General features: G+C 48.6%; 9 protein-coding genes across 9 annotated transcripts; 6 read left to right on the top strand and 3 right to left on the bottom strand.

Moving 5' to 3' along the window:
* The first annotated feature begins 154 nt into the window (after positions 1–154).
* Positions 155–799, top strand: F9C07_7752 (putative thioredoxin II). The gene is made up of 3 exons (XM_041291500.2): positions 155–388; positions 446–505; positions 558–799. Exons 1-3 carry the CDS (start codon positions 287–289, stop codon positions 732–734), a joined length of 339 nt encoding a protein of 112 aa, XP_041145419.1. The 5' UTR covers positions 155–286; the 3' UTR covers positions 735–799.
* A 340-nt stretch (positions 800–1,139) lies between these two features.
* On the top strand, positions 1,140–4,264 carry F9C07_7751 (uncharacterized protein; the record flags this gene model as incomplete). Its single annotated transcript, XM_041291499.2, has 3 exons — positions 1,140–1,176; positions 1,239–1,805; positions 1,878–4,264. The coding sequence occupies 3 exons, from the start codon at positions 1,140–1,142 to the stop codon at positions 4,262–4,264; spliced, it is 2,991 nt and encodes a 996-aa protein (XP_041145418.2).
* Positions 4,265–4,517: 253 nt separating this feature from the next.
* Positions 4,518–8,993, top strand: F9C07_2282764 (uncharacterized protein). Its single transcript, XM_071510582.1, has 4 exons — positions 4,518–5,068; positions 5,126–5,326; positions 5,422–6,130; positions 6,188–8,993. Exons 1-4 carry the CDS (start codon positions 5,062–5,064, stop codon positions 7,071–7,073), a joined length of 1,803 nt encoding a protein of 600 aa, XP_071365336.1. The 5' UTR covers positions 4,518–5,061; the 3' UTR covers positions 7,074–8,993.
* Positions 7,578–8,733, top strand: F9C07_2105688 (uncharacterized protein; the record flags this gene model as incomplete). The annotated part of the gene is made up of 2 exons (XM_071508994.1): positions 7,578–8,235; positions 8,468–8,733. 2 exons carry the CDS (start codon positions 7,578–7,580, stop codon positions 8,731–8,733), a joined length of 924 nt encoding a protein of 307 aa, XP_071365335.1.
* A 20-nt stretch (positions 8,994–9,013) lies between the features above and the next one.
* Positions 9,014–12,032, top strand: F9C07_2282762 (uncharacterized protein). Its single transcript, XM_041291495.2, has 4 exons — positions 9,014–10,102; positions 10,161–10,428; positions 10,487–10,641; positions 10,703–12,032. Exons 1-4 carry the CDS (start codon positions 9,779–9,781, stop codon positions 11,657–11,659), a joined length of 1,704 nt encoding a protein of 567 aa, XP_041145415.1. The 5' UTR covers positions 9,014–9,778; the 3' UTR covers positions 11,660–12,032.
* Positions 12,033–12,270: 238 nt separating this feature from the next.
* F9C07_2282761 (putative choline transport protein) lies at positions 12,271–14,392 on the bottom strand. The gene is made up of 3 exons (XM_041291508.2): positions 13,960–14,392; positions 13,260–13,891; positions 12,271–13,159 (listed from the first exon to the last, which is right to left on the bottom strand). Exons 1-3 carry the CDS (start codon positions 14,109–14,111, stop codon positions 12,351–12,353), a joined length of 1,593 nt encoding a protein of 530 aa, XP_041145414.1. The 5' UTR covers positions 14,112–14,392; the 3' UTR covers positions 12,271–12,350.
* Positions 14,393–14,523: 131 nt separating this feature from the next.
* On the top strand, positions 14,524–16,193 carry F9C07_1480307 (uncharacterized protein). Its single transcript, XM_041285616.2, has 4 exons — positions 14,524–14,823; positions 14,879–14,922; positions 15,010–15,038; positions 15,121–16,193. The coding sequence occupies exons 1-4, from the start codon at positions 14,735–14,737 to the stop codon at positions 16,090–16,092; spliced, it is 1,134 nt and encodes a 377-aa protein (XP_041145413.2). The 5' UTR covers positions 14,524–14,734; the 3' UTR covers positions 16,093–16,193.
* Positions 16,194–17,827: 1,634 nt separating this feature from the next.
* F9C07_2282759 (uncharacterized protein) lies at positions 17,828–18,758 on the bottom strand. The gene is made up of 3 exons (XM_041291507.2): positions 18,526–18,758; positions 18,319–18,453; positions 17,828–18,264 (listed from the first exon to the last, which is right to left on the bottom strand). The coding sequence occupies exons 1-3, from the start codon at positions 18,651–18,653 to the stop codon at positions 18,153–18,155; spliced, it is 375 nt and encodes a 124-aa protein (XP_041145412.1). The 5' UTR covers positions 18,654–18,758; the 3' UTR covers positions 17,828–18,152.
* A 1,662-nt stretch (positions 18,759–20,420) lies between these two features.
* On the bottom strand, positions 20,421–21,941 carry F9C07_7744 (putative pentachlorophenol 4-monooxygenase; the record flags this gene model as incomplete). Its single annotated transcript, XM_041285612.1, has 1 exon — positions 20,421–21,941. One exon carries the CDS (start codon positions 21,939–21,941, stop codon positions 20,421–20,423), a length of 1,521 nt encoding a protein of 506 aa, XP_041145411.1.
* Between the last annotated feature and the right edge of the window lie 227 nt (positions 21,942–22,168).

Here is a 22,168-nt window from a genome sequence, read left to right as displayed (position 1 = left end):
GTTAGGCTAACTTCCCGACTTCACCGAGAATGGGATCCACCACTGCTTCGGTTGGGATTCTAGCGTTTCTAAGTGGGTCCATGGGACAGTTTCTTGACTCGAGAGTCATGACCAAGCAAGTTGATTATGATATGTTTAGAAGATCTTGGGATAGTGTTGGTCTAGGGTAAGTTTTCATTGGCGATTGTTGCGTAACGGTAGAAAAGGTCCCCACATATATAATCCAGTCTACCGGTCGAACCCCTGTCATCGATCTAGATCACTATCAACCACCACAACAGCCATCATGATTGCTGAAATCCATTCTCTTGCTGAGTACGAAGCTGAGCTGGCTAAGCCAGGTCTTGCCGTCTTGGACTTTTACGCTCCTCATTGTGGCCCTTGTCATGTATGAACTTTCGATCTTACCCTATCTGCTTGTTGGTGAGACTAATGGATCCGGAAGGTAATCGCACCTCTATACAGCAAGATCTCTGAAGACCAGAGCAGCGTACGCTTCTACAAGGTATACTGCCTCGATGTTCTTGTGTATGCCAGTGCTAATGCAGGTCCTACAGGTCAACGGTGTCGACGAAGAGGGAGCGGAAGTGCAGAAGAAAGCAGAAGTCACTTGGTGGCCAACATTGGTGGTGTACAGAGATGGCAAAGAGATCTGGCGAGACCGAGTGCCAAACCCTCCCTCTAGGAAGCCGCTGGAGTCATTGGAGTATTACCTGAAGACCGTGGTTGCTTGAATTTGATTTTGTCCATGTTATCTATCAGCTTTTGAGCATTGTATTGAATTTAGTGCATTTTTGTCTTGAATTTTTATTGCAATGCATGCCAGATTAAATTTTGACAGGGATTATTTCTGCATGTAATCCAGACTACTGTTAGGGGCTTGTCGTGTTTGCTCTTCTATGGACGGAGATTGTTGTTCTCGCGTTGTGGGCTTTACCCGATCTTCGGCGACGTTTCCTTCCGGGGAGGTTGAGAAGAGCGACAAAACCGAAGTTGCGCGATCAATGCAGACAATCGGCGTCGTAAGCTGACTAACGGTATAATAGGTGGCAACACTGCGAGAATGCGCTGCAGTCGGTGCTTAGTGATCTCCTCAATCACTAGAGGCCCAAGCTACGGTATTGGGTAGTTTTCGTAGAATGATGCAGTCAGTGCGGATCGGCGTGGACGTCGGTGGTAAGACAGCAGCTTCGTGCATTGCCTCGTATGATCATGCAGGATCCGCTCACAACCGGTAGGAACAAACACCGACGCGGTGTTAATCGACCTGGGCCAACGAGAAACACCGTCTCGCGGAATCCTCTCATCTCACAAGGCCCCAACGTCCCCCGACGTCACCACGGGCATCCAGGAAGCTATCAACACGGTCCTCCGGGACTCTCAAGTGGCTCCGGACAATGTGGCGTCTGTTACGATTGGCACAACTGCCTTCCTGAACTCCGTGCTGGAACAAGACCCCCGTCGTCTAAGCAAGGTTGCGATTATCCGATTGTCGAAGTCGTTCCTGCGCGATGTCAAGCCCTTTTCTGAATGGCCAGCTGGACTGGCCAGTCTCATTAATGGATATGTCGGGTACATCGATGGCGGTCTCCATATTGACGGGTCTCAGGAGGCGCCGGTGGTCGAATCGCAGGTCGTTCGAGAGTGTGAGAACATCAAAGCGCTGGGCTTAACGACGGTCGTCGTGGCCGGTGTTTACTCGCCTATTGATGAGGTGTTCCGACAAGAGGAAACGGTGCGGGAGATTATTACCCGCGAGATTCCGGGGGTGGATGTCGTGTGTTCAAAGGAGATCGCCAATATCGGTATGTTTGACATTCTGCCCCATCACAGATTGCCAATGGTCAGCGAGGGTAATGCTAATGAACACCGTGTAGGGTTCCTGGAACGGGAAAATGCCGCTATCCTCAATGGTGCCATCCTGAGATATGCGCGCCAAACAATCCGACGCTTCCGCGGTGCAATGAAATCCCTTCATTTACAGTGTCCGCTATTTCTGACGCAGAATGATGGCACTATCATTGACGCGACTACTGCAGCAAAGACACCCATCCGGACGTTCAACTCCGGTGCTACCAACTCCATGCGCGGCGCTGCATATCTAGCCGGAGAGGATCTAGCTAATAAGTCCACCATTGTCGTTGATATTGGTGGCACCACCACCGATGTTGGGGTTCTCCTTCCTTCCGGACTGCCACGACAAGCCTCTGCTTATGTGAAAGCAGCGGGGATCAAGGTGAACTATTCCATGCCCCATTTGTATTCTGTCGGACTAGGTGGAGGATCAATTGTCCGTGATGGACAGAGCGGCGCCAAGAAAGGGGCCGTCACTGTTGGCCCAGACTCGGTTGGACATCGACTGCTCACTGAGGGTCTTGTGTTTGGTGGAGATGTTCTGACTGCAACTGATATTGCTGTTGCCGGTGCTCAGTGTGTGGTCGGTAATGCGGAGTCCGTTAAGCATCTTGCTTCTAAGTTGGTATCTGCGTCACAGACACGGATCAAACAGATTTTGGAACGGTCCATTGACCTCATGAAGACCTCACCAGAGCCTTTGCCAGTGCTCCTTGTTGGAGGAGGTGCAGTTCTGGCTCCTGCAGAGCTAGAGGGTGCATCTAAACTCATCAACCCACCGTTCTTTGATGTAGCGAACGCGGTGGGAGCAGCATGCGCCAAGGTCGGTGGAACGGTAGATAAAATTACCAGCATCGCGGATCAGTCCATCAAGGATGCTGTTGAAGAGGCTAAGAAAGCCGCCATTGAACGAGCTATTCAAGCTGGCGCTGTTGAGGATAGCGTCTTCATTGCTGAGGTCGAGTCCATGCCTATTCCATATATTTCCAATCAGTTGAGAACTGTCGTCAAGGCGATTGGAAATTTAGATACCGAAAGGTCTATGAGCATGTTTGTTGACAATGACGCCGCCCCCATGGAGGAGGATACATTAGATGAGAACCCCAGGACCACCGAACACCTTCAGGTGCCGGAGGTTATCCCAGTGGACCATCTTACCTATCGACCAAATGTTGTCTTCAACGAGAAGGCAGGCTGGCACGAATGGCTTCTGACGGAAACCGACCTGAACTACATCGCAGACGGGGCGTATGTCCTTGGCTGCGGTGGCGGAGGAAGCCCAGACGCAGGTCGTATCCAACTACAGGAAATGCTCCGTCAAGGGTACAAAATCCGGTGTATTGATCATTCTGTCCTGCCGGACGATGCACTTGTCTACTGGGGAGGGCGGATGGGATCACCGGCAACGACTGTGGAGCGACTCCAAGCCCACGAAACAGTGGATGCCATCGGCCAGCTCATGCATTACATGGGTCACAAGTCCTTCGATGCTGTGATGGGCCTCGAAATCGGCGGGTCAAATGGACTCGAAGCATTTCAATGGGGCTCGGATCGATTCTACGACCGCCCCGTTATCGACGCGGACTTTATGGGCCGCGCAAATCCCATGATCTGGCAGACTACAATGGCCGTGTATCGTCCTGGGGAACTCACACCATGTGCAATTGATTCCGGCGATGGAAGGTCTGTCATCATGCCCCGAGCGGGTGATGATGAAATGGTTGACCGGGTGCTCCGTGCTGCTTTGACCGAAATGGGCTCTTTAGTTGGCCTTTCAGCTCGCCCGACCAATGGTGCGGCTGTTAGAGAATTCGCCATCTTAAATACGGTGTCACTATCATGGAGAATCGGGAGAGCCATTGCGCAGGCGGCTCAATATAGTACACTTCTCACAGTCCCAGAAGCAATCATTGCTGAAGCCGGAGGACCCCAGTCCGCCAAGGTCCTATTCCGAGGCAAGATCTCTGGAATCGAGCAAACAGTATACAAAGGACATTCCTACGGCGAGCTCATCATCACTGAAGTCCCTGCCGAGGACGATGACCAGGCCACTAACCAGAATTGCTCCCCTGCGGTTGCGCAAGGCGGGCACATCCGCATCCCGTTCAAGAATGAGAACATTTACGCTGAGCATCATGCCGCCGACGGCTCGAAGAAGATCATTGCCAGCGTGCCGGATCTCATTTGCATCTTAGACAAGGAATCGGGCAAGCCGATCGGTGTGCCGGAATATCGGTATGGCTACCAGGTGGTGGTGTTGGGATTAGCCTGCTCTCCACATTGGTCCAAGACGGAACGGGGGCTTGAGATCGGTGGACCAAAGGGCTATGGATATGATTTCGCATATGAGCCGCTGGGCGAGTATTTTGAACCCAGGAGTGTGATTGATGAGTTTAAGGAGGTTAATTAGGCCGCGCGCAACATATCTTACTATAGAATACCTAATATTAGCGTCAATGAATACTATGGACTTTGTGTAAGACGATTTCCCACTTATAGACGATGTGGAGTCATGAAGCTGCGATATCTACCCGAGATCATTCAAGTGGAGAATCCGAGAGCTTCATCCACAGGAGGGATTATCCGCTCGGGCGGATGTTGACCCGAAGGCCAGTTTCTTGTCAAATATTTCAAACATTTCAAAAAGCACAAACAATCTAAACCCTCCAAACATTCCATTGCGTTCCTGGTCTCTTCACATGACTTCTCTGCCCCGTCGCAAGTGCAACAACCTTTAGAAGAAAGTAACCAAAATAAGTTAAAAGTCAAACTCAAAGGATGGATTGAGGATGAGATTAATCCTTAATAGCTCTCCAGGGTTTCGGTAAATACTCATAACTGAGGTTAAGGCTCGTGGGCATATCGAATGTGTGCTAGCAGTATATTACCTATGGATATAAATATCGACAGAAGCCGTATGCTACACTGTTCACGTTAAAGCGAGCCAGAACCCTAGATTCGGACACAAAACAACCCCTTCTGCCTAGATTTGCTATGGTTCATCACTGCCTGTATATACGATCTATGCCTTGGCTGACGAGCGGTAGCAGTGGACACATTGCAGATCTCTCGTATTCAACGCAAGTCAGGCAGCAGCAAGCGTCCTGTGAACCGTCCACCCCCAAGCTGCAGACTCCATTTCTTTTATACTTGCACGTTCCCTCTCATATCCCGCCTTAGACAATTCAAGACTTGGATGGAGGCAACATGAGTTGTAAGTGACTTGAAATGTGGGTGTACTATATAGCATGCTGATGAGCAGTCCCCGAAGCTATTGTTGAATGGGTTACGTGGCCATTCAGGACTCTCGAATTTAGAGTCATCTTGCTGGGTGATTATGATTGTGGTAAGACTACTCTACTTTACCAGATGAAGCTGGGAGAGTTGGTCAATACCGTTCCAACTATCGGCTTCAATGTTGAGACAGTCGAATACCCGAGAAAGTATCGATGGACTATTTGGGACATGTCCAGTGAGTGAGCCCGAGTATGCCTGTTCTGGATTGTACTATAAGGCCAGCCCTTAATTTCCTCTTCATAATAATCGCATACCAATGATGAGATACAGTGTCTAGGAGGTCTGTCAAGCAACTGATCCACAGCTACTTTCCTGGGACAGATATTGTTCTCTTTATCCACAACTGCGATCCGCAACAGCCAGAGCCGATCTATGATTTTCACTACTTTGTCGACTTTGTCCATAAGCACGGTTCTAAACATATGTGGATTCTCCTAAATAAACAAGACACGCTTCCCGCAGAAAGTGCCCCAGAGATTGTCGACGGGCTGCGGAAAAAGTATGAGAAGGAGATGGCTAAGTACGATCAACTCTCATGGAAGATTTTGGATCACAAGCTCAGCGCCAAAACGGGAGAAGGGGTTCAGGAAATTCTTCACCAACTCCATTCATCTGCGAATCTTCTTCTGCGGACTCGACCGAAACCACAGCCTCAACCTCGCACTGAGCCTGAGCAGGATCCCGAGCCTAACCCGGCTCCAGAGATAGCAGAGGACACAGTATCCAGTCCGAGACTCAGCGAACCTATCAATAGAAAAGCTTCACAGGATTCTGTCAATGTCCAGGCCTTTTGGAACTCGTTTGTTACTGGAGATATACCAGTGTGGGACCATCATGCCCACCTCAAGGTCACGTATATTCTTGTTTTGGAGTATGTGCAACAAAGAAGGAGCACATTTGCTATGGCCGATACTATGCTTGCCCATTTAAGGCGGTTGCGAAACAGTCAGCCAGAGAAATTTGGAAATAGGGAACATCGGTAAGCTCTCAATCAATGTCCGTTTAAGAGCCTAGTATACTAAGAGCTTGTCAACAGCACGATGACTGTTTTCTGGATCTTACAGATACAGATCGCCATCAGGGACTACAGGATGAGAAAGAAACTTGGTAGTAATCCGTTATGGACCGATTTTTACAATGTTTTATTTCATACACCGTCCGTGATGGACCCTCGTCTCTGGAGCTCGTATTATAATACAAAACATCTTTTTAGCCCACGAGCATGGGATTCATGGGTCCCTCCTGATCGTCAGCCACTGCCTGTCCTGACATCTGCTCTTGACATGCCTGCCAGTCTATCTACGCTACAAGGGGATCCAGCCAGACTGATACGATTCGCTTTTGTGTTCATCAGGCAATGCAAACACATCTCAGAATCATGCGACGAAGATGCCGTACGACAAGCCCTTGCCACACTCCAATCAACGACGATCCGTCTACGGGCTTCAAACAAGGGGATACCACCATATTCGGAAACGCAAGCCCGGTTCTGGCTGCACATGGTCCGCACATGTCTACAGTCATTGGAATTAGCTCAGACACGAGATAAAGAAATTCTATCGTCTCAATTGAGCTTTGACGATTTCGTAGCCCTTTTCGACCTCAAACCAACTTCATGGAAGAGATACTATTCCCAAAGAGCATGGGACAGTCTCACTGCTCGAGTTCAATTTGTCCCTCCAGACAGACGCGTGTTGCCAAATGTTATTAATATTTCGACTCATCGTCATGAGGTCGACGCGATAATCAAGGGGATCGAAAAGGTGGCACTGCCCCCGGCAATGGGATCATTGGAGGATGTATTATTGGCTACGTGCGCGGAAAGTGTGGAACCGCCTGAGAAGAACGAGCAGAGAGTCGACGTTGACGCTTATCTTTCCTGTTGTGATGACAGTTTAAACTATGACAAGGGTGAATTTTGATGATTGAATGATATGGCATGTATTTCACTGAGCAATATGATAAGTGCTCCCACTGTACGGAGTATAAGGGAGCCAAAGGAAGCCAAAAGGAAGCCATGAATTAAAGCCGACAAAGACAAAATTCAACTATATATATATATACTCGACATATTTGAATATATATTGTTTATATTGGGTCAAAGATATCAAGTGTCGGATAGCTCAAGCTCAATAACCCTTAATACAGATAAATACCCTGGGTTCTGGAATCTCCGAAGTTTTTGGTCGGATTCCATCGAGAAAGGTGATCGTATCTTCATATATTCAGTCAGAAATCCATCAACTACTATACACTAACATATGGGTTGCAGCTCGAGGACGTATACATATATGCAAACAGAAAGTTGTCTACTTCTAAAAGCATCCATCATACATAGACATCAAATAGCAAAGAAAGGGGGCCATTATTTCCAGACAAAAATGGACTGTATCTATCTAGCTCGAGCAATAACACGGCTCAGGTAAATGTCGACTCTAAGACGAAGACCAGAAGCTTTGCTGCAACAGCGTGGTATCCGCGCAAAACAACGACCGGGTGCCTCTATTATAACAGAGGCACTTGTGCAAAAGGTCCTCTTTAATGAAACAACAGCTACCGGGGTTAAGGTCATCACCGGCGGTGGGACTCACACAACTGAGGCAAAGAAGGAGGTGATTCTTTCGTGTGGCGCTCTCAATACCCCTAAGATCCTCGAACTATCCGGAATTGGAAACAAGGAGATCCTAGATCGATACAGAATCTCTGTTGTTGTTGATAATTCGAATGTTGGAGAAAACCTTCAGGACCAGCTAATGACCGGTATTAGCTTCGAGGTAGTTGAAGGGGTTATTATGGGAGACGCCCTAATGCGTCAAGAGACAGAGACAATGGAGGAAGCTACAAAGCTATATTACGAACACAATGCTAGTCCTCTGACTATAGGCGGTGTTCAGTCAACTGCCTTTATGCCCTGCCTGGACGAAAATGGTGCCAGATACGAAAAGCATATCAAGGACCTTATGGACCGCTTCCTTTCCGACACTGACGATCGGGAACCAGCGATTCGCGGTATCTTGAAAGAGCCTGATTCTCCCACTTGGGCCCAATTTATGTTCAATTGCCAGGCGAATCTGCACAAGACCGGTACGATTTCGTTGGCCAGAAGCTTCTGCCGGGCAATTTTATCAGCCTTGGTGTTGTTCAGGGTATTCCCTTTCTCGTGACAGCGTCCACATTTCGTCTGCGAACTTGGAGGAACAAGCCGGCTGTTGATACCCGTTACTTTTTACATCCCTTGGATCTGGATATCATGGCATACAATCTGTTAGACGTGGAGAAACTTCACAAAGTGGAGCCTCTGTCTCAGTGTCCTAAGCTGAACGGGCGTTCCTCACCAACCTCGAGTCTGCTAAGCAGTACCTACGTGATACTGCGACGACTACGTACCATCCCTGCGGCACCGCGGCTATGCTACCGCGAGAGCAGGGTGGCGCAGTTGATGAAAAGCTAAGGGTACATGGAACGACCAATTTGCGAGTCTGTGAGGCCAGTATTCTGCCGCTGATCACCGTGGGCAACATCATGAGTACTGTGTATGCCGTCGCTGAGCGAGCCGCAGAGATCATCAAGGCGGATGCGTAAAAGCCATCTGGACTTGTCCTCGTGCTAGGATACGATGACATGATGTACGTAAATCCAACATTCAACGTTTCCTGGCTCAAGGCATCAAGGGGAATCGTCGTATTGAATGTACTTCACAAGACACGTCTCGTCTATAGTCCAAAATTGAGCAGTTTATTTTTCCATTATATAAAGCAGCCTTTCTCTTGCAAAATAAAATTTACCTTAGAGGCTCGTCTCACACCAAAGCTAGAGTTAATCGGGGATCCGGGAAACCTGAGCCGAAGCGGGTTCGGGCTAAGAGACCCTAATGCAGGTTGCTTAACATAGTAATATTGTTTGGAATCTAGATTCTTGGTACTATCTAAGTAGGTAAGAGTAATCTATGTAACCTAGACAACGCTTTAATATTAGACTTAAAAAGAGAGACAACCGGCGGGGTACCTGGGACTTGTCTATCCATAGCTAATTATACACTTTCACTTCCTCGTTAGCTAGCTTTCTCTTTGAAAAATTGCTCAATGCACCTAATGACAGCACTGTAATTTAACTCCTCTCCTGGCAACTTCATAGACCGACAAACAATCCCATCTCAAGTGGGGGCGGGGCTCACGGTTCAGAACAAGTCTAATGCAGGGATATGAGATAGCCTCCAACCATGCCCCATTGAAGGCAGCCTCGAAGCTTACGCAGAGTGACTAGGAGACAAAGGGTGTATGCTTGAGCCAACTTCTCCTCTATTCTGTTGGCTTTTGACGGGCTCCTCGCCTTGAGGCTAATGCGAGCTGTCTAATACAACCGTACGCCACCGTCTCCACTTTTTTTTTTTTGTCCTTTTCGGCGGTTATCGTTTTAGCTTGCTCTATTGTGCAGGGGAAGGATTCCAAGTTGTAGTGATCGCTGCATTACAGCACAAAGTGGACTACGGGCAAATATCTCCACCTCCATGCATATTATCGTGGATGCCCACCATATATAATGGGGACCCGGCCTATGGTACCACCAACTCATTTCGTTCGTACCTCTAATGGCAAATTCGTTTTGATATAACCTGGCTTTACTCACAATGTCTATTCACAACCATAACAAACCATGGCTTCGGGGGGCAGAGGAATTCAGGGGCCAGAGATTGCTTCCCCACGTCATCGACTATCATGCCCATAATGAGCCCAATCGCGTATTCAACTCCATGCCAAGAACGCAAAATATTGCGGATGGCTTTCGAGATGTCGACATGAAGACAATGGCTACCGCGGTCAACTTTATGGCCTGGTGGTTAGATGGTCATTTCAAGGATGTCCCTAAAGAGAAGAAAGTTCTAGCATATGTCGGAGTACCAGATATCCGATATCCCGTTCTTTTGTTCGCAGCAATTAAAGCTGGATGGACGGTACGATTCGGAATATTGTTTCTAAGGCTTGACATGCAGCTGATTATTAATTCTTAAGACATTCTGGGTATCACCTCGAAACCCGCCTGACCACAACCTGTATTTGCTGCTTGAGGCGAAAGTTAATCTTGTTCTCTACGCCGATTTAATGGAACCGGTTGTGAAAGGCATCCAGCAGCTTAGCTCCACAGCTCAGATACCCTATACGGCGGTGCCATCCGTGGATGAAGTACTGAATGGCCAGTCCCCTCCGTACCCTTTTGATGTTTTGTTTGCGGACGTCAAAGACGAAAGATGCCTTGCTATGCACACGTCTGGGTCCACAGGTACACTCCCCCCTTTTAAAGCCTACTAGATGGATTCTGACTAGGGCTGTAAATCCAGGACTCCCAAAGATTGTGTACTATACACATGCTGCATTCGCCTGTACTGATTCTGATCGGAATATCCCTGTCCCGGAAGGGCGTCGGCCACAGAATGCTAAACAGTTCGATTTTTCCCCTCCCGGGCGATTCTACTGTTGCTTCCCGCCATTCCATGTAAGAAATGCCCCCCTTGAGACCTGTTCCTTTCTGTGATCATACAACTAACGAAAAGAAGCTGGGTGGTACAATGGCATTCATGGTCATCCCCACTTTCTCCACGACCGCTACAACCGTTTGGGGACCCTCAACTATGCCACCCAGCGGTCAGCTAGTAAGCTCTATTACAAACCAGACGACAGTCCGAGCCCTTTATCTTCCCCCATCTACTATCGAGCAGTGGTGGACATGCGACCCAGATGCGCGCAAGAAGGCAGAAGGTCTCGACTTTGTACTCTTTGGCGGCGGACCTCTAGCTCCAAGTGTCGGGCAAAAGCTCAGCGAATTGACTGACCTTTGTCAAATGTACGGGTCTATTGAGAGCGGCCAGATCCAGATGCTTGTTCCGCAGCCCGGAGAATGGCAGTACCTTGAGCCTAATCCTGCCGAGGAGTGTGATATGCAGAGGGTGGAGGAGGGCTCCGGTCTTTATGAGCTGGTGCTGCATCAGGATGAGAAATTCCGTGGGCGGCGCACTCTGTCACATACATTCCCGGATGTAAAGGAATGGCGCACGAAGGATCTATTCACTCCTCATCCTACAAAGGCAGGCTTGTGGCAGTTCCACTCTCGCACTGACGATCTCATCGCGTTAGGAACTAGCGCTAAGGTGTTTCCAGTTCCCATGGAGACGGCTCTCCAAGGAGATCCTAATATCGCTGGCGCGCTGGTTGTCGGAAACGCCCGTCCAGCGGTTGTACTTATAATTGAGCCAGTGCAGTCCGTGAGCCACGAGAACAGAGAGGAATTTGTTGACAAGATATGGCCATCAGTTGTAGAAGCAAACGGCGCTGCACCCACGCAAGGCAAGATCTCGCGATCCCGTATTCTCCTGACTGATCCTGAAGTTGGCTTTGCAAGAACCCCGAAAGGTACTATTGCACGAAAGACGTCAGAGGCTATTTACACGGCAGCTATTGATGCGCTGTTCCGAGGTGGTATTGTCGAGGATAACGGCTTGACTGGTGCCTTTTGAAAATATCAACGAAGAGATTAACTCAGTCAGCTATTCACGCACTTCGTGTGGGCACTGGGAAGTCCCTTCATGATTACCATGATGTTCTTTTTCGCTGCGCAATCTGCAGAATCACTCAGTGTGGTGGAATATGCTAGCCTGTGCTCCAAGGCTCCTCTTTAAATCATAAATCGATTTTCTCTGCCCTCTAGGCTCTCTCTCTCCTTTCTCCTTGCAATTTTAGCGCCTACTTGGTTTTCCTCCTACGTAGCCTTTGATACAACTTTCACTTCCCACTCGGCTCCATTCAGTGTTTGTAGCCTTTCCAGTTTTGTATGCTAGCCCTTGAGGCTCACTCCTAGGATAGTTACAGACCGACCGATTTCAGTTCGACGAGAAATTTGATAAGAGTACTAGACTCAAGTACCGTACGAGGCCCACAGAAACATGCAATGTAATTGTATGGGCCTTTCTGGGCATCACGCTCTTATCCATATTCTAGCCGGATAGGCATGGTAAGGATATATCACTATATACAACCGCACCTAGTCGAGCTGTGTACGACTTTATCACAAAGCTAATGCTGGTTATACTAGAACTCACTATACCCGTCATGCCTAACCAAACATAAATGCCTAGGGACTTGTCTTCAATTTTGCCTTTTCCTAACGTATAATACAAAACCTCATTACTACAGTCGTGGTATGATATTTTACATTCCGTCCATGGCGCTCATCTCAGCCGACGATTCCTGTTTCCCCATCGCCAGCCGTTCAGCCGCCTCCCGACTATAGGTAGGACCCTTATAAGTCCTCATACCCTGGAACAACCACCAAATGCCGACGAGGGTCATAAGACCGACAGTGATAACACTGGTGTAGTTCATATTCTGAACAGTGACAGGCAAGGTAAAAGGGAAGCAGAAGAAGACCACCGTGACAGCGATGTAGAGTACCGCAAGGATATTAACCACATATCCAATCTTGTGGGGCATGGCAAAGGGTCCCAGGACAACACTTCGTCGCCGGGATAGAATATGCGGAACAATGGCCCCGGCATAGGAGAGTGTGCTCAAAACAATAAATGACGAGATCAACGCTTGGAACGCGGTGGTGCTGCCCACATAAACACAGCCCAGACAGGAAACCATCACTGCCATGGCCACTGTGGCATTGACCGGGCAATCCAGCGTGGGGTGCACCTGACCAAAGAATAAAGGAAAGGGAGTGGCGTTGTCGCGCGCAAGTGACCACCACATCCGGCCGCCGGTTGTAAGGGTTCCTACCAGCGTGGGAAACGTGGCTAGGAAAAGCAGGGAGATAAGTCCTACTGCTCCCGCTGTGGACCCCGTTGCCTGCAGGTAGATCTCGGCGACAGGGAAATAATTAACGTTGGTATTGAAAACGGCGTCAATATCATTAATTCCGTAGAACAGTGCAATGAGATACACGAACGCGGTCAGAAAGGCTGTTAGCAGCTGCAGCATGATGCCCTGTGGGACCTTTCTTTCTGGCTGGGGGACTATAAGGGTCAGGTATTGTTAGCATAACCTGGGTTCAAGGAAGCAAACGCGGTATGACAGCACCGGGGGATTAAGAAGCCAGGATATATCTGTACATACCCTCTTCCGATAAGTGGCTAATACAATCAGGTGTACCAACTGCGAAGGCAGCATTCAAGAGTCCAGAGAGAAAGCAGATGCCGTCGGACCAGCCGCCAGTTTCGTTATAGTAGATCCTCCACACTTGAGCATTGCTGGCGTGTCGACCTCTAGGCATCACGGCCAGTACGACAATAGTAATAAACCAACCACCCATGGACAGCACTAACGATATCCGGTTGATGAGCGGGAGGTAACGGTTTCCCAAGCATACAATAGCACAGCACATCCACAGTACAACCAAGAAGACAATGAAAGGCTGCCAGCTATGCCACTCCACACCCGGATGTCGTAGGAGATACATGGCAACTGCCTCATTGCCGAGAACCGAGCTCATTGAAGCCGCCGACAGCAACCAGGCGCAGGCATTGAGGTAGCCCGTGAAAAAGCCTGCAGCGCGACCATACTTGCCTGCAACCACGGACGACCAATGATAGACACCACCCGCTGAAGGAATTGCCGAGGCGAGCTCAGAGAGGGACGCGGAGATGAATGCATAGAAGATAGTGACCAGGATCAGTCCATACAAGACGGCCATAGGACCGCCATTGTACAGTGCAGTCACGATAGTTCCTCCAGTCGCCGCCCAGGAACTGTTATCAATTAGTCATTTTAACTAGGGTCGTCGAGTTCATCCGCATACGCAGGGAAAGACACATACTTGGCAATTATAATTCCCAGACTGGTCAAACTAAACAACCCGAACCCACGGACCAGTTCTTGCTTATGGCCCAAAGCCGCTTCAAGGCGTGCTTCATCAACTTGGATGTTTCCCTTACTGGCGTGATTAGCGCTGGTCGGAGCCTGCTCCATTTTTAGGACCCCAAAATTAAATAATAAACTCAGTAAGGGGGTTAAAATTGGAAATTTTCAACAACAGCAAGTAAGCAGAGAAAAGAAAAAGAAAAGAAAAAACTCCGCCAGGAATTTGAGATATTGTGCAGAGAGGTAGGGAAAAAAATCGAAAGATATTGCGTAAGTTTCCGATAGCTGCAGGGTGATCGATATAAAATTGGCGCATATACGCTAACTTAGGCACACGTTGGTTGCAGTGCTTGGACCCCCTCCACGCTAAGCATCGTGTTTGAGTCTTTCATTCGGTCGCATGCAGGCTTAGCGTCTTGACCTACTTTCTTGCGCAGACCAAACAAGGATGTAAATCCTGGAAGCATGCCCAGGCTGCAGACCGGTTCGCGAGCACGGCATTAATATCTCCAATTGTGAAGCTTGCTGCATGTTGGGGACATGAATCCCCGTGTGTTGATTGGTGCCCAAATCGTCGGGGCCTAGTAGACTATTAATATGTACGAAGTAATGAGCTTATAGACCCTGCGAGCGCCGCTGACCCGCTGGCGTTTGAGTAATGAACTGGCCTCGCCTACGTTCGGTCGCTGCCGGTTTCTCGACACATACCTAGTGATCGCATCCGATCTACTATGGGAGATGTTTCACCCGCTCCCCACCAGCTCTTGGTGGAAGCAGTTGTCTTCTGGAGTATAGGTGTGGTAATCTGGGTCGGGAGAATGTAGGTCGATCGGTGTTTGTCCTCTTCACATATATCAGGAGCTGAGAACAACCAGCGTCGCTCGAAGTATATCCAATGGGGGCATCCGAAATCTTCAAGGTGCGTACTGGGCTTCAGAACCCACCGGATGGCGCGAACGTCCAGGTCACTGGGCTGTCTCTATACCAAATACTGACAACATGATAGTGGATGATTACATTATGAGTGTTACCTTTGTATGTGCTTCATATTTGTTCTACCGGCTTTACGACCTGCGTAGCCAGCGGGGGATTTCACGCGACTTCGCTGACTCTTTAGGGTATCTACACGACGCTGCTGGTCCTCATCAATATTTCCTCCCATTACAACACCAACCTTTTCCTCCATGAACAACTCCCGCAGATATTGGCCGACCCCAAGGACGTGGCGAATCGAATATATGGCAGCAAAATTGTAATTGGGCTGGAACAATGCATGCTCCTGTCGACGTGGGGTGTCAAAACATGTCTGGTTGCCATGTATTGGAAGTTAACGAAGATGCTGAGCTGGCATCTCTTTGTTAAAGTTCTCGCCGGCTATGTTGTCCTCGGCTTCGTTGTCATTGAGATCACGTACTTCGCCGTGTATTGTCGACCTTTCTCCGAATACTGGGCTGTTCCACCGGAGAACCAGCAGTGTGCAACCTACCAGCATTATTCCATCACACAGGCGGTATTCAACCTCTCGTCGGACGCATGCATGTTGGCAATCCCGATTCCCCTACTGAAGGGGGCGCAGATGCCGCTGCGCAAGAAGATCCTCCTCGTCAGTGTCCTCGGTCTGGGAGTGTTTGTGATGATCGCCGCCATCCTGAATAAATATTTCAATTTTCACTCACCATATACGACTATCTATCAGATCTGGTATATCCGCGAAGCCAGCACCGCCATCTATGTGGCCAACCTCATGTGTTGGTGGCCCTTATTACGCAAGATCCTCGGCAAGGCCTTGACGCAGTATCATAGTAGATACGCCACGAAAAACGGGCATCCATCACATCCCTCCGGTGTTCTTTCGAGGGAGACCGGCTCCACAAAGCCATCGGCCGATCGGAAATACTTGGCCCTATCGAGTTCCAAACGATGGTGGCCACACAAGGGCCTTGGCGAGTCTTCTTCTCATGTGCTGACGACATCGACTAGCCAGGAAGCGATCAACTTACCCGTTCGGGACCCTCAATCGGAAGGAAATTTGGAGATATGGCATAAAGTGGACTATAATATCGAAGAAAGCTACGACGCAAAGAAATAAACCCCATTTTTCCGAGTGCTACATGCTTTTCTTCCCGAAAATATGGCATCATAACTCTTTAGCTCTCGGTCAAACAATTAGGAAGCACATAAAAGCCCAACCATGAAAAACAAATAATAAAGTAAGCGACCTAGAGTGATGATCTTAATCAACCGAAACGAGTCTTGCACCCGACATGGGCCGAGCCACTTAACTCTCGGGGATGATTTATCCGACGGGCGAGTTAATGCCTCTCATCTTTCCTCCATGTCCTGGGGAATTTTCTTTTTCAGATATCGAGTCCATTAAGTGTCCCTCGGGAGGGGCCGGCCGCCAACTAAGCCACGAAATTGAATTACTCCACGGCCTGGATACCGGATCTCTTTCCCTTTCACGTTTTCATCCACCAAGTGGAGCCGACAGCAAGCTCTTTGCGCTTGAACGGTTCAACACAGTGACAGAGATGTTGGGCCGCGCGGGTTGGCCCGATCCCCGAGTCCGCGTTATAGGGCTCCTTACCCTGACTGTACATATCCAGCAAATCAGAGCCGAAGGCTGACATGACTAAGCGGGAAAACTGCAGTCATCAAATCGTGAGCTCAGGTGGATTCACTGATGCCTTTGGAGCGATCCATTCAGCTGGCATGGGTCACCTAGACCAATCCTAGTTTTCCTTTGAGTTACGTTCCTCCTGTATGCAGCCCTTCTCACTCCCGGCTCTCTCTGTGTTAGCCTCGCGAAATCATGGTGGACGGTGACAACTTTTCCGAACCGATTAAGCGCTAAACGCATCTGGTGCGATCAACGCAGCATTAATAACGCAATTCTTATCATACCATCTGCTTAGACTTTCACGCTTGTTTCCGCTAAGGGAGGCTAAAATGCTAGTGCTCCGGTTTCGGTAACTCAGGGTATACTCTGGAGTCTTTGCTCCTGCCACTTCGTGCGTGGCGCACTGCACGGAATATCGGTGAAATCGACAATATGTCAACATGGTTTTCTGGTATGACTTTGGGTAGCTAGCTCTACACCATTTCGAATGCTCATGGCGCAAGACGCGAATTATGTTGTGAGCATCTGCGCTGATCCCCCACGGCATCGGGTTGCTTCTGGGAAGTTCACAGCGACGATCGCTTTTTCCCATTCGTGGAATGAAATTTGAGCTGACCCTGGCGTATAATTTGCGCAAACCTCTGTTGGCCAATGTACGGTGGGATCAATAGAGGACGCATGGCCAGAAGCTAGCACTGATGTGGTAGCAGTACTTTCCTTCTTTCTCGCCCTGCGACCGTCAGTATACTACTTCTGTCCCGGTAAGTTGATATATATATTTTGCGTATCGCTCATGTATTATATGTTGGAGACAAGGTGATCAAGAGCGCGACGATGATGGTATTGGCGCTTTGGTCGAGTGGGATTGAGGATATTGTAAGATCTTTCGTATATTCTTGCCAAGGTTATATATCATTCGCAATTAAAGCAGTAACTGGCTTGTCACATCTCGCATTCAATTAAGCATATTCATTAGATGCCCCGACGCAGGTGTGTCAATCGTGTATTTACCTTATCAAATATCAATCTACCTGGAGGGAAGCGGTAACACTAGATCTTGTGACTTCTCTGTTCCCAATGACCGATTTGACCCAAGATGTATCCTCCATGGAGGCGAACACTACGACCTATCCCAGTTATCACATCTTATATAGATAGGATGTCACCGTGGCAATGATCGACGTGATCGGAATTTTCTTCACGCTCTACGGCAAGGCAAACAGACATTGTAGCATGTCGCTAAGAAAATATATAAAAGTCGTTGCCTTCAATAAACACCAAGTCATACTCAATTGGCATACTATCTGCATTAAAATAAACCCGAAAGATTCGGCTTCTCATCAGAAACCACGATTGTTCTTCTCTCTATCCACCGTGACCTATGCTTCCACGTACATGGAATCATAAACCAGACATAATTGTAGAGGAAGAGGAAGACACCACTATCGCCAAACAACACAATATCAAGCAATCAAGCATAACTCTCAGGACTGACGTAGTCTTTCAAAGCTCCATCAACTGCAGCCGCATTAAACAGTACCCTCACTATAAACAGTAAAGTCTCCTGACTGAGCCAACGGACGCTCCTTGGCTTCATTCGCATCGGCACCGTGACGGACAAAGTTGAATTGATACCCAGTGCTATTGGAATCAGTTAACAGGTTACGAAGTACAAATGATAGGACGTGTACATACTTCGGCGGGACACCGCTCACACCTTGGACTCGGTAGGTCTGGGCATCCCGGTTGATACCTTGGCCGATCTGCCTTGCATAGGGTTCGAAGTGTCGCATGTTGACAAGCCAGAGATCAAATGTTGGTTGATCGGTGCTAGATCACATATAGTATGTTAGCTGACTGGGATTATTATCCATGGTAGAGCATAGACGGTCCATGGCTTACTCAACAGCAGACCATGTAATTATGGTTCCCGCCTGAATGGGGACTTGATCACCAGTCATTGGGGCGTTGACCATATAGGCGGCCGCGGAAGACGCAAGGGCAGCGAGGCAAGCGAGAGTGAAACGCATTTTAATGACGGTTGGGTGGAGCTGGGTGGGCTTTTCACGAAGAAGAGTAACGATTGCTAGAATGCTTGCTATGTGTGATTGTTACTGGAGAGCGATGAGGGAGGCAACGGAGAAGAGTAGAGTGGCATTATATATCCATGATCTAAAATTGAGTATACTTGCTCGTGCCCAATCCGGCAAGGTATCTTGTGGTATTCTGGATCATCGCCGAAGGTACACATCGATCAACCGGTAGCCGAGAGAACTAAGATCCAACAACATCGATACATATTCGGTACTTACTATACATATTCATGTAGCTCACCAAAGAGCGCCCGCCGTTGTCTCGTCAAATTGCAAATTATAGTGACGGTCTTCCATCCGGACTCGAAGTAATTGATTGCCGAAGGTTTTTCAAACAGTATGGTGTCCGGCGATCGACAAGATGAGTTGAGGGAGAACTCCTTCTGAGGTCTACAAGATAGAGTGCTTGATCAAAAGTATCGCTCGCTGTCTTTGGAGAAGTAGTTACATACCTATCGAAAAAACAACCAAGTATTATGTCTCGCCCAACTCAGCCTCCAGGGATGTATAGGATTGGAACTCAAAGTTGTTCACATTCTATCCCAGCACACGGCTCGTTCTGAATATTGCATTGCAAAGCGAACTTATATAGATTGAAGTAGAGATCCCTGTGTCACGAAACCTCCCGGCCTCCGGACGTTCGCCGTTTGAGCTGCCGATAATAATTTTATATCCGCCCATGTCTGATTTGGGTCAAACCCAGTAACGTAAAGCTTACTACTTGATGCTTTTCAGGTCAGCAGAAAGCAGCGTAGAGGTGATTTAACTGCTATGTGACACTTGAACTGCACAGAAATTGTTTATGTGATGGGAAGGAGTAATCGGATACCGAGCCACCAAAGAGTGATTCCGAGGATTCAGCTTGATGTAAATTATTGCTTCAAAATGTCAATGCATTTTGTATGGAGCTGTATGTCATTTTAAACCTAATATAGAAATATAACGGAGTCAGATTGCAGCAAGGTTACACTTCTAGGAACCATTGAATGAAAGGATGTAGAGGAGAGGAACGGTACGGAGACAACTGCGTTCGCGGTGCACAGACGAGGGCTCAACTTGCCCTAAAGCAGCAACAGCGTGTACCTATTTGGGTAAATATATATCTATCTTCCATCCGTTATTTTTAGGGTGGCCTGGACGATTCTAGACTTTGTGATAGCTACGGACCTTCGTACGCGACCCCCTTCCACAATTGCTGTTATAGATCAGTCTTGTCTTGAAATGCAGTATGAGTAGAGTGAGGCCTCCTGAGCAATATACGAATGAGAGATTATGTTGAATTGGAAAATAATATTGCATGAGGAGAAGGTATCCATCGAATGGAAGCTAGATTCCTCTCATGGAGAGATTATGTAGGCCGCCTCATCTGGAGGTAGACAAAGTCGCGACAATCCAACTACACTGTCGGAAATTCCAATAGAAGGTAAAGGGGTAGCGGACGAATAAGGGTAACCCTGGTCCGGCTGAAGACTTCAAAATGCACCGGAGAGGTCGTTGGCCTGCCATCCGGCCTCGTAGCTCGGCTTGTTCACAAGACGTGACTGGTGTTGAAAGTAAATAAAACAGCTATGCCTTATGGCCAGCCCAGATTGACTAGGATGTAAATAAGCTCAAGTTTGGCCCTATACGTCCTAGTATCTCTCAGACTTCGTTCTTTATATACTGTAGGTGTATTATTTGGATGTGCCATATACTATGCTCTATTTAAGCCTCGAAACCGCGGAGACTTATCCAACGAGACAATGCAACATGCAGTCGTATTATATTTATCTCCTCTGTCGACACCCATGCGACCACACCATCAGGTCGCAAGAGTAACCCCTTGAGCCCGAATTCCTCCTTTGCGCTACATGCACAGTATTGAATCATGAACTGCAGAGACTGCAAGGACTGCACATGCTCTGCCACCTGGTTGTTGCTCCCAAAGTCAATCACCAAGAAAGATCCTGTCCCTAACTTAGCTCCAAGTCGCATTCCATCATCGAATTCAAAATCCGGAGCGCTAGAACCGACAAGTGGATGCGCGTCGCCCGGGCCATAGCGCACTGAAAGTCCCCAGATGCGATCGGCGAGATAAGTCGCCCCATCTTGGGTATTGATCATGTCCCGCATGAGACTCGCAATAGCCTGGCCATATGGATCAGGGCGTAAGGCCGCCACCTGAGCGCGAGTCCACTCAAGCACTCGAGCTGCCTCTGGATGCCGCTCTTGGTGGTAGGTGTCTAGCAGACCAGGAGATGCAAACCCCTTGACGGTAGCCGCAAGCTTCCAGCCGAGATTCATCGCATCGCCAATTCCTGTACTCAATCCTTGCGCGCCCAGTGGAGAGTGTATGTGGGCACTGTCACCAGCCAATAGGATGCGTCCTCTACGATATTCTGTTGCTTGCTTCGAGCGATCGGTGAAGGAGGAGGCTAGGTGAAGCGCTTCGACAACGATGTTTGTGCCCGACACTCGCCGTAGCACTTCCTGGAAGTGTTCCCGCGTGATAGTTTGTGACCGATCAAAGCTCCTATCAAAATCGATAACATGCAACTGTCCAGGTCCGCTAACTATGTACATCCCCGAGTTTGTGTGCGTGAAACCTGACTTCAATAAGTCTGGTCGGTCGAGATCACATACCGCAATATAACCAGTGAATTCTGCTTCGGTCCCGACAAACTCGAATCCAGCAGTTTTCCGAACTGCGCTGCGTCCACCGTCACATCCGACAAGCCATTGAGCCGTAAACCACTGGTCGCCCGCCCATACCTTGACTGATTCACCTTCATCAGCGAGCCGGGAGACTTCCATACCTCTAAGGATCTGGACACCCAGCGTCTCTGCACGTTCCGACAACACAGCCTCAAGACGTCCAAGAGAAGTCGGACCAGGAAGAAAGGACGGTCCTGGCAAGCGATATGGCCAGCGTGAAAACTCGATGTTGTTTGCATTAAGCACCAAGCCCGCAAAGTGTCCTCCATATTGAAAGCCTTCAGTCTTCTTCAAATGCGTCGGACGCTCATCATCACCGAAAATTCTCTTCAAGATGCCACGGCGGTAAAATGCCTCGACCGCCGGGGTATAGAGACCGCGACGCCCAAACAATCCCTCTTTCCAAGGCGACTCCGGCTGCATCTCTCGCTCCAGTACAAGTACCGACACGCCAGCTATGGCCAGTTCACAGGCGAGGAAAAGACCTACTGGCCCAGCGCCAGCAATAATGACATCCCAGGTTTTGTCCATTGTTCAATTCTGTAGACAGGGTTTATGGTTTGGGTTTGGAAATGATCATTCTGAGTCTCAAGAGAAGCCTTTCGAGACTGTTTTAAGTAAACCATCTCGGGGTTTACTAAGTTCCGCTCGGGCTGCCGCACCCCGATGACTCTTTTGCTGGGCCACCACCAAGCAAAATTTGCATCAGAAAGAGAGTCTACGGTGGAATAAATCGAGCTAGTGAACAAACCCGGTGA

Source organism: Aspergillus flavus, chromosome 3 (assembly GCF_009017415.1).
Source record: "Aspergillus flavus chromosome 3, complete sequence".
Classification (NCBI taxonomy): Eukaryota; Fungi; Ascomycota; class Eurotiomycetes; order Eurotiales; family Aspergillaceae; genus Aspergillus; species Aspergillus flavus.
This window is presented reverse-complemented; position numbering and strand designations above follow the sequence as displayed.

Coding starts and splice junctions, on each gene's coding strand:
- F9C07_7752 (XM_041291500.2), top strand. CDS start 287: ATGATTGCTGAAATCCATTCTCTTGCTGAGTACGAAGCTGAGCTGGCT. Junction 389..445: donor CTCATTGTGGCCCTTGTCAT/GTATGAACTTTC, acceptor TGGATCCGGAAG/GTAATCGCACCTCTATACAG. Junction 506..557: donor GCAGCGTACGCTTCTACAAG/GTATACTGCCTC, acceptor CAGGTCCTACAG/GTCAACGGTGTCGACGAAGA.
- F9C07_2282764 (XM_071510582.1), top strand. Junction 5,327..5,421: donor GACTATTTGGGACATGTCCA/GTGAGTGAGCCC, acceptor GATGAGATACAG/TGTCTAGGAGGTCTGTCAAG. Junction 6,131..6,187: donor TTTGGAAATAGGGAACATCG/GTAAGCTCTCAA, acceptor GCTTGTCAACAG/CACGATGACTGTTTTCTGGA.
- F9C07_2282762 (XM_041291495.2), top strand. CDS start 9,779: ATGTCTATTCACAACCATAACAAACCATGGCTTCGGGGGGCAGAGGAA. Junction 10,103..10,160: donor CAATTAAAGCTGGATGGACG/GTACGATTCGGA, acceptor TTAATTCTTAAG/ACATTCTGGGTATCACCTCG. Junction 10,429..10,486: donor GCACACGTCTGGGTCCACAG/GTACACTCCCCC, acceptor CTGTAAATCCAG/GACTCCCAAAGATTGTGTAC.
- F9C07_2282761 (XM_041291508.2), bottom strand. CDS start 14,111: ATGGAGCAGGCTCCGACCAGCGCTAATCACGCCAGTAAGGGAAACATC. Junction 13,892..13,959: donor CTGGGAATTATAATTGCCAA/GTATGTGTCTTT, acceptor AATTGATAACAG/TTCCTGGGCGGCGACTGGAG. Junction 13,160..13,259: donor TAGCCACTTATCGGAAGAGG/GTATGTACAGAT, acceptor TGACCCTTATAG/TCCCCCAGCCAGAAAGAAAG.
- F9C07_1480307 (XM_041285616.2), top strand. CDS start 14,735: ATGGGAGATGTTTCACCCGCTCCCCACCAGCTCTTGGTGGAAGCAGTT. Junction 14,923..15,009: donor GGGCATCCGAAATCTTCAAG/GTGCGTACTGGG, acceptor ACAACATGATAG/TGGATGATTACATTATGAGT. Junction 15,039..15,120: donor ACATTATGAGTGTTACCTTT/GTATGTGCTTCA, acceptor CTGACTCTTTAG/GGTATCTACACGACGCTGCT.
- F9C07_2282759 (XM_041291507.2), bottom strand. CDS start 18,653: ATGCGTTTCACTCTCGCTTGCCTCGCTGCCCTTGCGTCTTCCGCGGCC. Junction 18,454..18,525: donor ATTACATGGTCTGCTGTTGA/GTAAGCCATGGA, acceptor TATGTGATCTAG/CACCGATCAACCAACATTTG. Junction 18,265..18,318: donor GTGAGCGGTGTCCCGCCGAA/GTATGTACACGT, acceptor TGATTCCAATAG/CACTGGGTATCAATTCAACT.